The following is a 14,850-nucleotide window of genomic DNA, read 5'->3' as shown; positions in this document are numbered from 1 at the left end:
ACCTACAACCATCTTGCCAATGCCTCATACTAAATGCTATCCTGTCTACTTCACCTTGAGGCAGTTTCAATAGATATACAGTGAATACAATGTAATTTACAGCTACATTTTGTGTTAGTGGTGCTATTTTGCCAACCGCATTTCTGACTTCAGAGAGATTTATGCGCTCAGTAAATATTTCACCCACAAGGCTTCACTTACAAAATCACATTATGTTTAATTCCCTGATCTCATTCACTTTACATTTTAGTACATTTATAACATTTCTGTAAATAGGCTTGACAGATCCATACACAATGTTAGAGGTAATAGACCTGACCTCATGAAGAAACAAAACAACAATAATATTTTCCCAGACTTCCAGTCAAGCCATCGTTGCCATGATTAACCCATGTTATGAATGCAGATTTCATTTGTTTCATTCATTATATTTGGCAATTACTTAGCTCACCTATTCCTATCACCAGGACGAGGTCATTGAATCAGCAGCAAAAATGGCAATCACCTCCTACAATCTTTCAACCATACAGGTACATACAGATGCATTACAACTTTCTAACTGTCAACGCTCACAACTGCATTTAATGATAAATGGTGATGAGTAGCTAATTGTGGCTACCTGATTCTTAAATCTGTCCTAATAATTGGCCTTAACAGATGGTGACTGATTTCATCCCCTCATCAAAGTGCTTTATTATTCTCATTTTGATTATAATCTATTTGCCAAGAGATGTCTCTAAATAGTATGACTTGTCAACTTTGCAAGGATTCCTTTCTTACAGCAGCCATGTTGTATTTACAATCATAGAGTGTTTCCTCATTGCAATTGACACATATGCATTCTGAAGAATTTTTCTGAAAACCTGTCTTTCTTTTTAAATTGTCAAAAGAATCAAATAAAATATTTTACAGAAGATTGTGCTTGCAATTTCTCTATAAATAATGCAGTAAAGTGTAAGTAGAAAGTTTTTGGATAAGGAAGTACAGAAGACCTTTTCACCCATCATGTTGTCACAGACACTGATTTAACCACATGGACAAACACAAAGTGGAAAACTACAGGCCTGTAACATGTGAGAAAAGTTTTGTGAAGTTATCACAGCAAGTCCTCCCAATGTACTGTCCCTGAGCGATACTTACCATGATGACCTCTGACATCATTTAGAGTCATAGAGTCAAAGACTGTACACATGGAAACAGACCCTTCAGTCCAACTCGCCCATGCTGACCAGATATTATAACCTAATCTAGTCCTATTTGCCAGCCCATGGCCCATATCCCTTTAAACTTTTCCTATTCATATACCCATCAAGATGCCTTTTAAATGCTGCAATTGTACCAGCCTCCACCACTCCCTCTGGCAGCTCATTCCATACACGCACCACCCTCTGTGTGAAAAGATTTCCCCTTAGGTCCCTTTTAAATTTTTCCCCTCTCATACTAAACCTATGCCCTCTAGTTCTCGACACCACCCACCCCAATCCAGGGAAAATACTTTGTCTATTTATCATTTCTAGGTCCTTTATGATTTTATAAATCTCTACAATGTCACCTCTTGGCCTCCGACACTTCAGGGAAACAGCTCCAGCCTCTTCAGCCTCTCCCAATAGCTCTAACCTTCCAATCCTGGCAACATCCTTGTAAATCTTTCTGAACCTTTCAAGTTTCACAACATCCTTCTGACAGGAAGGAGACCAGAAATGCATGCAATATTCCAAAAGTAGCCTAACCAAGTCCTGTACAGCCGCAACATGACATCCCAACACCAATACTCAACGCACTGACCAATAAAGGAAAGCATATTGAACGCCTTCTTCACCATTTTTTTAAATGTAAAACAGGAATTACTATTTTTTACGAATGAAAAGTACTTTAAATTTTAGGAATATGAAGAATACAAACTCACTGACTGACTTCCCAGACTATTACCCCAAAATTCACCCCCTCCCCATCCTCCACCAAGCTGGCAATTAAACCTGACAGGAGGGAGGAAACATGACGGCTGGAGGAAGAGTGCCTCATCTTCCGCTTAGGAACCCTCCAACCACAAGGGATGAACTCAGATTTCTCCAGTTTCCTCATTTCCCCTCTCCCCACCTTGTCTCAGTCCCAACCCTCGAACTCAGCACCACCTTCCTAACCTGCAATCTTCTTCCTGACCTCTCCGCCCCCACCCCCACTCCGGCCTATCACCCTTACCTTGACCTCCTTCCATCTATCGCATTTCCAACGCCCCTCCCCCAAGTCCCTGCTCCCTACCTTTTATCTTAGCCTGCTTGGCACACTCTCCTCATTCCTGAAGAAGGGCTCGTGCCCGAAATGTCGATTCTCCTTCTCTTTGGATGCTGCCTGACCTGCTGCGCTTTTCCAGCAACACATTTTCAGCACTTAAACCTGACAGACAAGTCAAAAGGTTTGCCATGGAGGTTAGATATTAGGTTAAAGAAAGAACAGTGGTAAGTCATGTGAATGGACTCTCAGGCTAGCAGGTCTAACCTCCAAATGTGCTGAACCACTCTAACCAACGTCATGACAGTTTGGTAATGATTTGATACCCTACAGTGTGGAAACAGACCCTTTGGCCCAACAAGTCCACACCGACCCTCTGAAGAGAAACCCACCCAGACTCACTCCCCTACATTTACCCCTGACTAATGTACCTAACACTATTATCAATTTAACTTGGCCAAATCACCTAACCTGCACATTTTTGGACTGTGGGAGGAAACCGGAGCACCCAAAGGAAACTCACGCAGACATGGGGAGAATGTGCAAACTCCACACAGACAGTCGGCCAAGGCCGGAATCAAACCTGGGTCTCTAGTGCTGTGAGGCAGCAGTGCTAACCACTGAGCCACCGTGCCACCCCTTAATGAAAGAGTTAAGCCTTTGATTGAGTTATTGAGTTGGTTTGGTTTCTTTTTCTGGGCAGACTCCTCATGGTACACTACCATTAGACATTCACGATATGGCCCTTCACCGCAAATAGTCTTCCAGTTTGACCTTTGCTGCTCCAGTCACAGTTATCTGTCCTTTGCTTCAAACAGCATCCCCATGGTTCCCTACCAAGTGTACACTCGTGTATGTCTCCTATCTGGGAGCCATCTTTTTGAGGAACTCACTGCTCAACCTTTAGCCGTCAACTACACACACAGGACTCCATGGTTTACAACTCCAACCCTTCATTTTTCTCCACATTGTAACTTTTCTCACCAGGCATTTTGTATCAGCTACAAGGTGATAGGGTTAACCCACCTCTTAGCTTTGGTTGGCGTTCTGCAGTGTGGGGTGACTAATCAGTGGCCAATCTTATCCATGCAGATTCCCACTCTCCAAGGTCGTATCCTCAGTGCAGGTCTGGATGATTGGGATTCTGTATAAGGTTCACAATCTTTTCTGACATTTCTTAAAAATTAATGTTAGAAGTTAGTTATAGAAAGAGAAGTACGGGTGTGGAACAACCTGCCTGCAACTCACCAACTTTAAGGGCATTTAAATGGTCATTGGATAGACATATCGATGAAAATGGAATAGAGTTGGTTAGATCGGCTTCAGATTAGTTTCGCTGGTCGGCACAACATCAAGGGCTGAAGGGCCTGTACTGCGCTGTAATGTTCTATGTTCTATAAGTTAGAAAGGACAGATAGGGTTACAACAGTGTCTATGGATAACTCTTCCAAAAAGCCGGCAATCAGTCTCATTCTTCCTAGTTTAGGCTTAATCAGAATCAAGCACACCAATGCCAATCTGTAAAACACAATATGAAGCTTCTGCAATATTTCCAAACAATCATGTTCAGCCATGGTTTTGTAATTTATTCTTAATATCAACCATCCTGTGCCCTCCAAGTGAGAAAGGTACCACTGAAAAGCTAAGACAGTTTTTTGGTCTATCTCCAATAGATCGGCAGTTGGAAATTGCCATCCTCAATTCATGTAAAAGTTCACACAGAAGAACAATGTAATCTTCAAAATCCTAATTGCATCCTTAGCCAAGTTGTCAAACAAAATCCTAGAATTAAATTCTCAGTACTGGGTAGATAGCTCCATTCTGGAAATTTCTAAGCTCATGGATACCCCTCGATGGAAACAGCCCTGAATGGTGTAATTTTCGCTCTGGGAAGATGGATGCAAGATAGGGTCAGACCCACTACTCCTGGAAATAGAGCCGAGATAGCCAAGGAGATAGGGTGTCATGGCGGTCTCGTTAAAAGGCCCACCTCATTTTTCTGGTACTTTGTCCCAGTTGTATTTTAGGCTCTCTAAATATCATTCCTCACAAGCCCACCCCTCCCTAACAACCTGCATGGCACCTTATAGGATCATGCTAATTCATGATACATTATGATCCTTCCATCCTTTTTCACCGCGCTGAAGGCCATGGGTTGCTCCCAAACCAACTCAGCCCTTCCACAGCTCTAGCCTCCTGTGTGGCCTTTTAAAGGCACACTTTAAAAGCCAACTCATACTTACTCACCATCCACCCCCTCCTGACTCAACACCCTTTCTGTGCCAAGTCACAGTCCTTCAATGCACATTCACCCAATATATATTAGGCACAAAACCAATCTACTCTCAAAATATAGTACCTGTGAAACTGCTCAAGGAAAGAAAAATCAAATCATAAAAGTTGATTTGAAACAATGATGACTGTTTTTCAACCTTATAAAATTGTCAAGCAGGCTATTAATAATGGAGGCTTCAAAAACTTCATATTCTTTAATCTCATACAACATTGAAACATTGACAAAAGAGATCACATGTAAAGATCACTTTTAACCATTCAAAGATGTCAGTCAAGCAAAGTCAACAGCTTTCTGAAGTTTTTAAACCAAAGTCCCATTGAGATAATACTTTTCAGAATTAGAGTTCTCAATACAGTATGCAGTATGCTGTGCCAAAGCTTGTTCCACATGAAGCACTCTCCCGCTTGCTTCTCATTATTTTTAATTCTTCCTTTACAAGAATCTATCTCATACCATTTCTTTCAAAAATACAGACTCTGCTTCAACATTATTCCACATTCTAATCATGAATTGTGCAGTTATCTTAAGTTTCCCTTTAATTGTTTTCATCCTCTTGTTGACATATTGCAAATAGGTGGAAACAAATTATCTTCAAGAATTCAACTTTAAGCCAGCATCCTTCTCAACTCAGTGAATAAAACCCTAAATTCAATGACCTTTCACAGCTGTTAATACACAATCTGGTAGCGTGCTGGAGAATCAATGTTGCATACACGCCATTGGTGGTTTCCAAAGAGACAGGACTCCAAAATTGCACTTCATCCTCTCCAAATAGAGCTTAATGAAAGTCTTGTACAAGTTCTATATAACTTCCTTCTACTTTCATTCTATGCGATTTGCTAAGATCAAAGATGCTTAATTCTTCAATACCTTAATTTACTTTTTTTATCTGCTGCGGTCACTAACTGTTCAGTTTATGTCTTGCAGAGCTCCACATTTGTCATTCATATTTTTATGTCCCCAATCTTGGGATGAAGAACAACATTTTGTTTTGTATGTAAACCAGCCACAACACAGTATTTCACCCAGGCATTGATAAGGATATCATGTTCAGTTTGCTTTACCTGTTAGAAATTCATGCTGACTGTCTTACTGTTTTCCATACTGCTCAACAATTTCATTGTGTTTGTAGAATTTGGGAAATTTACTAACAACTGAAGCAAAGTTAACAGGCAGTTATTGACAAGGCTGAAAATGATGTGAGAATATTCTTAGCCACAATATTGTGGGGAAATGTCCACATAGTCTATTCTTCCCATTCATAGTATTCAGGGAAATTTGCATTTTCTTTTCATTGAACATTTTCTACTCATTTTACATTTTTTGCGCACAGAAGCCTCTTTCTTTCCTAATAAAATAAGTGCAGCTTACCTTTGCTTTTTTATATCCTCTCTTAATATATTCTGGCATTAAAATGCTTTTTTTCACATCTGCCATACGTTAAACAATTGATAAGAATACAACCAAGCATAAAAGACAGAACATTTGTATTTAATTTTAAGTCAGTTCTAACTATATGCCAGAGATCAGAAACCTAGATAAAGAAACAGGAGCAAGCTAGGAAGTCAGTGAGTGGAAATGAAGGAGTAAAGAGAGGAAAGACCTAAAAGCTGCTTTCAGAGTGATGCTGCAATCACCACAGAAGGAGCAGCATCTGAAAATGAGTCTTTTAAGCAAGATACAGAGCTCAATTACCAATGTTTCACTGTGTACTTAGTATTTTTTCAGGAAGAGTCGTGAAGATCTAAACTGATGTCTGTGATCACTCTGATTTAAATTTTAAGTTGATTGCCTTGATAGTGGAGGCTTTGCAAAGAATCTCTGTCCTGTGGAATGCCCAGACTATACAGTTTGAAAATACCAGAATGCTTCCTATATCCTGGATAGCCAGGTTTGCAGAAAGTGTCGTCAGCTGAAGGACCTTAAAGATAGGATTTCACAGACTTAGCAACAGTTGGTATCACTGCAATATAGTTGTGAGGTTGAGACTTTCATAGTCGAGTTCAAGAGCTGAGTCCACCCACTCACTGCAATTTAAGACTGAGATAACACAATGGCATGAAATGATCAATCCAGGTTAAATTGGGATTACCAGGCAAATCTACAATGGAACAAAGTGCTGCCTTTAAAGAGTTGATTTGGGTGCAGTTGAAGTATGTTCCTACATGGAGGAAGGCCAGTGATTCCTGGATAATGAAGGCACAGATAGTTAAATACAGCAGCATCATTGGCTGTTGATAGCACAAGTGAAATCCAGTCTGAATGCAGAAAGCTCTGAAGGGGAAGTGGGAAAAAAAATGTCTATATTGGTCAATCATGGAATGCCATATAAGGATGTTGTAGAATAGCAATACACTCACTGGTACACCATAAAAAAACAACTTTTATAGCACTTTTAAAGAGCAAAATATTCCAAAGAATATCAGAAATTAAGACAGATGATCACAGGGCTGATCAGAGGCAGGTTTTAAGGAGTGTCTTCACAGGCAGATGGGTGGAAAGATGGGAAGGTTTAAGGAGAAAATTCACGAACTTAGATTGTGGACACCTGGAAAATCAGTAATAAAAGAAATAATGAAAGAGTATGAGAAGAGACAGAAAACTGACACAAAGCAAATCCAAAATTATTCTGTAGAAGCATAAGAAATAAAAGATGTGTAAGAGAAGAGGTGGGTCCAATCAGAGAACAAAAAGATGATATTACACGGAAGCAGAGGACATGATTGAATTACTAAATGAGAACTGTGCATTTCTTTTTACCAAGGAAGAAATGCTTTCAAACTCATGACAAAAGAGAATGTAGTTGAGATACTAGCAGGGCTAATAAATGATATAGAGATGACATAAGGGCAACAAGCCTATTCAGATGTACCCAAAGATCTAAGGTTACAAATTATGGAGGCATTACCTAATTTAGATTATCCTCTTTAGATACTGGGATTATTCCAGAGGAATGGGGACTTGAAAATATTACAACCCAATCAAAAATGAGTGTAAGGATAAATCCAGCAATTGCAGGCCAGTCAGTTTAGACTTGGCAATGGTAATAATCATTTGGACAAGTAAATATGCATTAACAAAAGTCAGCAAACACTTGTTAAAGGTAAATAATCCTCAATGAACCAAACAGATGTTGGTGAGGTTACAGAAAGGGTTGATGTAACTCATAATATGGATGTGGTGTACATGGACTTGCAAAAACTCATAAAGTAATAGCTTTTTTTATTATTTTGCTCTGGATTAACAGTCAATAAGATTGTTATTCTCTTAAGTCGGTGTAACTTTGTTAATTGGTTCCTTATTGCTGACATCAAACATAAATGTTTAGCTCAGAAGTTCTAACTGTGTGCAAAAATGAAATTAACATTTTGTGACCAACCGATGAGCCAGTATGTCCCTTCTCAATTGGTTACAATATGGTTGTAACCATTCTAAAAATGTGAGCCACAAAGTAGAGTTAGGAAGAGAACAAAACAAAGACATAATTTATTCTGTGAACTTTATGCTTACCATGCCTATAAAAAAATGCACAGAAGCATTTTTACACACTGCTGTCATTCACTTGCATGAGTTTCAAAACCACTGTGCTATTAAAATTCCTATTTCACCTTTAATGTGGGTACAGTAGTTATACAAACAAAGCAGTGCCTAAACCAATAATAATTTGAAAAAAACGTTCCAGCTTTCTCCTTCTGCCTGCTCATGCTGACTGAACTTGTTGTCCACAGAATTAATCTTTGATTGCTATTCCAAACTCAATTAAGTTGTCTGAATTACGAATTATGAGCTCCAGTGTCTATATTGGTCAATCATGGAATGCCATATAAGGATGTTGTAGAATAGCAATACACTCACTGGTACACCATCAAAAAAAAACAACTCTTATAGCACTTCTAAAGAGCAAAATATTCCAAAGAATATCAGAAATTAAGACAGATGATCACAGGGCTGATCAGAGACAGGTTTTAAGGAATGTCTTCACAGGCAGATGGGTGGAAAAATGGGAAGGTTTAAGGAGAAAATTCACGAACTTAGATCGTGGTCACCTGGAAGATCAGTCACTATGTTGGGGTCAAAAAAGTGACACATTCACATGTGGCCACAGTTAGATCATTCTAAAACTGTTCAGATTCTTGATTTGTGTTTATCAAGAGCTGCGTCAGCTGGAGCTGGTGTAAGAGTAAATGGGATTTGTAAGTGAGGTTGAGAATTTTAAGATTCAGGCAAGCATATGGTTGATGGTTGAGTGAGATCTGAAGATGAAGTCTCAGAAGCTTCCATTTGTAATTTTGGTTTGGGTTATTTGGTGGCAGAGTGGGAGCCTGATTAGATAGCTTCAAGCTGCAAAAACATGTACATGGATTTGGAAAGAAATAACCCGAAGGAGCTTGAAGAGGAAAGAGAGGTTACTAATAGGGTGTCAGTTTTCAAGAAATAAACAGATGGTTGGGTTTCCTTTACTGTGTGTTTCACACCACATTAATTGGAACAATTCCACAAGGCCTGAAAAATAATTACTTCTACCATGACAATTAGAATGCCACTTGTCCCTGAACAGAAAAAAAAGGTGATATAAATATGCTGCTTGCGGTGAAAAAAAATGAGATACAAGCAGCCTGTTTTGAATGACAATGCTAACATAAAGTCATGTTGTATGCTTCGATATCCAAACTGAAAGCATGTGATAAGATAGTAAATGTGCAATATATCAATGATCAACACCAAGGCCATTAACGGGAAAAAGAATAATGACCAGCAGAAATGTGAAACCCATACACAACAGTGCAGACAGCCAAAGTATTTATTTGGAAACAAATCTTTGCTTTGAGTTTCATTCAGAATTTTGTTAGCCAGATTTCCCTCTTATTTTCATCAATATGGGGACCTTTTGATACCAACAGGTATGTTGAGAAATCACCATGATGGTCATTCCTCAAGTACAAGTTTTCAACAGTGTAAATCTGTTTGATAAAAGATAGCATCATAGATAAACCCCCAGGTGCGTTATTCACAATAATTTCGACAGTAATTATGAAACAGAGGTAATGAATGGAAACCATGACTAAAAGAACTGTCTCTTCACCAAGGGCTTCTTCTACCATTGTTACTATGATAAGCTGACTTTGCACACACTTGGAGGTACAATTAGGATTGATCAACAGATCCTTAGATTAACTTATGCTGTTGTCCATAAGACTGTTACCAGACTGGGTGTTGCTGTTCAATGAGTGAAAGAATAAGAAAGGTACACTGAACTTACACATTCGAGCATTTGGGAGAGACTACCTTTCAAATTGGCAAGCCTGTGAAGTCAGAAATATCATCTTCATTACCTGTGGGCTGGTATGACAGTGCTCTTTTAAAGACTGTTACATCATGTTTTAATAAAACTCTAAACATAATTATAAATTACAAAAGTATAATTGCCACATGAAATCAACCATTTGTACTCAAACTTCAGCTTGCAGTCAAGTTACTTTTATATCAAAGGAGTACATGCAACATTGTGGAGTATGTGGTTCTCCTGCCATAGAATGAAATGCTCTTAGGAAATGGAAAACATTGTAGATCCGTAAATGCATAGTACTTAAAATGTACTATCAGATTGAAGGAAATGTAAGCAAGAAGCTGATTCCATGTTTGCACTTTAATAAGAACATGACTCTCCACATGGCACATGAGGGTCTGAAGCAATCAGCTTTCAAGTAAAATAGGACCATAGTTTCTGTAACTCACTGCCTTTAGTCCCGAGGGCAACAGCGAAGTGATATGAACATTCAGTGATGAACTGGAGCCCAGACTGATGAAACAAAAGTCCTCAAATTTGAGTTCTGCCAGATTCTGACAAAAAGAACTCTCTAGGAATGAGTCCAAGCATGGAAAAACAGTGTAGTTCAACATTGAGCAGCAACTTCACTCAGGATGCTTGCTGTGAAAAATGGAAATGTCACAGTGATGCAGTCGGGGTTAATGGACATTGTTGGGGCAATGTTATTCTCTCAAACCAATCAGTGTTGCATTGCACTATGGAATGTTTGAAGCTATTACGGTGTACAAGGAAGAAAAATAATTTCATAGTGCTACAATCCTGACCACGAAACCAAAATTTTGATTGAAGATTATTTGAATCATTTATTCAGTGTTCCAAGCATAGAAATGCTCCTTCATTGAATAACTCATATTGACTGAATCCCTGGTTATTTTTTCCATAAATGGATCTAACAAATATTCTTATACTTTGTTTCCTTAACAAGCACTGAATGCTATGCTAATCAGGTAATGTAATAATAATGTGAGTAGCACACACTCAGTCACTGAACCCTGAGAGATTCTGAGAATGAAGCGGAATTTATACACAGTACAACAGCCTTATAACCTCTGAAAAGGAAGTGGAGGCTGTGGAGCACAAAGTCTGATTACTGGAAATAGATGCAGGCAGTTTCAATGTTTTTTTCCGAGGTAGCTATTGTGCATATTTTCTCATGGTCACGTACCAAGACTGCCAGAGTTGCATGTATTTCTGAAATTTGTAGCAGATAATACATTATTTTAAATTGGCTTTAGAAATATGTTTATGATACTTAATAAGCAGTGTTTGAATGGTAGTTACTGATTTCTGTCTGTTTCCAAAATTGACTCCATCCTTCCAAGAATGTGAAACAGCATTCTTGCATTTTGTGTATCAGGTAATTGATAAAGTGAACCAATTAATGTGCCTAGGTACATTAAGTATTATTGATTTTAAACCAGTAACATATCACAACCAATTTTTGTTTCTACACTTTTCACACAAATTCCTTTCTACCACTGCAAGGAAATTAACATCGTTTTAAACGTCTGATAAGATGTGAAAAGGAAAGATAAAGCAACATAACAAATGGCTGTGATCAGCACACAATGAAAAATGTGTTCAAAAGAGGGGTTATGTAAATTGTCTACCTTTTTAACAATTATGACAAATGGAATCCAGCATACTCCAATATGAAAGCCATGTAGAATTCAGCATTCTGATGCTGAAGAGTGGGAAAAGCTTAAGAATGAAGTTTTTGGAAGATACATTTCCACCGTACTCTTCCCCACCACCGACCCAAGCCCTGCACAACAAATTCATTCACTTGAGAAATATAGCTCACAGCTGTACTGCTCATAACTAATAAAACTTATGTTTGGAGTTTTGCATGAATTGAAATAATTGCTGGTTTCAATTATCCAAAACCAGAGAAACACTCAATTGTCAATCAATCCTATTAAATGGTAAGACATCACGGACTAGCAAGTCTGATCCTGTCATCTGATTCCATCAATTATGATTAATAAATAAAACACTTAATCTGGAAGAACATGCTATGTTGAAGTTTATGCTGGAGGCTGTTTGTTCTGCCTCAGTGGTAGTATTATCACTTGAGTCACAAGGCTGCGGTTTTAAATCCCACTTCAGGAATTTGCGCACAGAACAAAGTCACACTTTATTGCAGTGCAAAGGGAGTGCTGCACAGTCAAGAGAATCTGGCCACATGCCTAGCTGTTCTCATTTATTGTGCAGTGGACAAAAAATGTCCCATGACTGATTTCAAGAAGAGCCTAAGAGGTCTCCTAATGCCCTGAGCACAAATTTTGCACTTCAGCCAAGACCATTGAAACAGAGTATCTCGTCCATTAAAATCTGACTCGAGATTAATGCATGGATTGATTGCGAAGATTAAACTGCAACAAAGAACTACAGATACTGGAAATCTGAAGCAGAAACAGAAATGGCTGGAGAAACTCAGCAAGTCTGGCAGCATCCGTGGAATCATTAACTCTGTTTCTCTCTGCACCGACGCTACCAGACCTATTAAGTTTCTTCAGCAGTTGTTGCTTATGATTGTTGGGTTGTCTGACTTTACATTTCAGAAAGGGTTTCACTGACTTGAAGCACTTTTGAGCATCCGATAATGACAGTTTCAAAGGCAAAATTTCTTCAGCAAGCCCCATTCCCTTTTATTTGACAATCGGCTGGACAAATTGCATTGAACAAATTCAGTGCCATGTCACAGTGTCAGAAAAACAGAGATTCGCTTTTTCGTTTTAGAAAAATCTAACAGTGGGTTTGCAAGAAACAACTTTAGATTTCACTACCAACTAGGTAAGTCTTTGGACCAGTGTTTTAAAAAATGTTTATTCACATTACTGTGAACACAATGCCAATAAAATTACACAATCCGAGAACAAATCCCTTGAAAATTCCTTTCCCCTTGGTTTTGTTTTTGGACCAACTGATTTGAAATGAACTTTGAAAAGCACTGAACTTGCTAACACCCTGACCTTCCTAGAAAGAGAGTCTGCTCAGCAATCCCTGCTTTGTTCAGCGATCTAGTCTTGTTCGATGGGGCTGATTTCAATCCAGGTGTCTAAAAAAGGCAGAATTGCACATCGCACCAAGGGAAACTCGCAACTAAAAACCCCGCACATGGACCGGGAGGACTGGGAAATTATGCCGCAATTTTTAATCACATTCCCGTTCCTGTTTAATCGGTAATGTTGATCACACTTTAGTTCCGGTCCACCAATCGCTGCGGGCAATAGGACCCCGGTTCTCTCCTCTATCCCAGTCGGGGAGTACACATTGCAAGCTTTTAGAGAAGGTAGGAGAGAAAAAAAAATGTCAACACTTTTTTTTCCCGGCGTGGGAGCATGTATTGCACCGGAGGGCTACTTGACAATAAACCGGAGCTGTGATATTCACAGCGTCTATACCATTTATTGACAGCAAAGCTTTGCAGCTGGTAGACACCGGGGCTCTGTAGTAATCCAAAGACACTGGCATCAATGCACCACAATTCGCCTCTTGTTGACCCTCTCTCAACCCACATCTGCAGCCACCTTCATTCCCAAAACCGCTCAATACAACAGGCGACAGTAAAGTCTGACCCCAGTACAAGTGCTGCTTGAGATATATCATCCCCCCGCGCCCCTCAACCCCCGTCCCTCCAAAATAAAGAGAGGAATCAGATAGAGGGAGACCTCAGGGAAACAGTGAATTTACCAGCACGCCAAACAGAAGTTGAATGAGGTTCAGTGGAAGGATTCCTGTGTGTAACCCCCTCCCCTCCCCAGCACACAGACACACAGCTGAACTTACCCAGGGTGAAGTAAGGTAGCTCGGTATTCTCCAGGTCGTCTACCACCAAGATCTCTCCCGGCAGGTCGTTCCGGACGAAGAGGAAGAGCTTGGACTCAGCGGCCAGCGCCCCGTGGAAACTGATGTCGTTCTCCCGGAGCACGGGCAGCGTGGAGACGGTCACCGTCTTCACTTTGCAGCCGCCTTCCTTGGAGATCTCGGCCGAAGCGGCGGTGAGCAGGCAGCCGAGGATGGCTTGCCAGCCGGCTCGGAGAGCCATTGCCCGCGGGGGCTGCTGCCTCAGCACAGCGACGCTGCAAATCAGACAGGCACCAAACACTGATGATAATAATATCTCAGGGAGCTGGGGAGCCGAGACAGACAGCTTGGGATCTCCGCCGTTGCTCCTTCCCCTTGCTTATACACACACTCAGCTCTCTCTCTGCTCTCCCCCCCTCGATGTGGAGCTGGTGTCCAGGAGGTGGCGCGGACACACGGAGTTAGTCTGGGCTGGGAGATGGAGAGGGGTGGGTAGTGGGGGGGAACTCCAGGTGATAAAGACACGCCGTCTCCAAACAGAGACCCTCCTTCTGCCACTCACACACTCCCCCCTCCCCAAAATAAACACCTCGGCACTTAATGCCCTCTCTCTCTCTCTTCATGTGGCAGCGTAGCCTCCCCTTGTGGAACATTACTGAAGCTTTTGCTGTCTGAGATTACCATCATTATCATCGCAGCGACGCTGGATAAAGTACTGCTTTGAATTTACCATCTTTTTATTCCAATTCAACTTTCGTTTCTAAATAAAAAATAAAGACATGTCAAGCGGTGGTAAGTTTAGCTTCCCCCCCAACCCACCCCACGTTTAAGTACATTTAGAATTTTATGGCGATCACAAATCACACCTCCCCCCCAAGTTCCAAATACTACATAAAAGTCATGATTAATAATCAGTTTTGGAAACATTTTTTATAAAATTGTTGGAAACACTTTAAAACCTTGTTCAATGCAATTGGAAATTCAAAGCCATGAACCGAAACATCACTGGGACAGTCATTTATTGATAAAGGCAGCGGAACCAGAACATATTTTGTAAATGAGGGATTATACAGTCAGTGGGGATTTCATTTCTTCTTTCCCATCCCTAAAAAAGGTATGTGAAGTTTCAATCTTTACTATCAGTTAAAAAGATACACAAAACGACGCTTTGTGAAGTATACTTTTA

At 40.0% G+C, this 14,850-nt stretch overlaps 1 protein-coding gene across 5 annotated transcripts in view; it reads right to left on the bottom strand.

The window, feature by feature from the left end:
* LOC132825811 (astrotactin-2-like) overlaps nt 1-14,043 on the bottom strand; it is a 1,607,744-nt gene extending 1,593,701 nt beyond the window's left edge. For 4 of the 5 annotated variants that reach the window (XM_060841305.1, XM_060841303.1, XM_060841301.1 and 1 more), the window contains exon 1: nt 13,647-13,917. In XM_060841305.1, coding sequence (XP_060697288.1) covers nt 13,647-13,905 — 259 coding nt within the window. In that variant the 5' untranslated portion in view covers nt 13,906-13,917. Of the gene's footprint in view, nt 1-13,646 lie in introns of all 5 variants that reach the window. The other variant, XM_060841306.1, reaches the window with a different exon arrangement.
* Between the last annotated feature and the right edge of the window lie 807 nt (nt 14,044-14,850).

The sequence above is a fragment of the Hemiscyllium ocellatum genome, chromosome 21 (genome assembly GCF_020745735.1).
Source record: "Hemiscyllium ocellatum isolate sHemOce1 chromosome 21, sHemOce1.pat.X.cur, whole genome shotgun sequence".
Classification (NCBI taxonomy): Eukaryota; Metazoa; Chordata; class Chondrichthyes; order Orectolobiformes; family Hemiscylliidae; genus Hemiscyllium; species Hemiscyllium ocellatum.
This window is presented reverse-complemented; position numbering and strand designations above follow the sequence as displayed.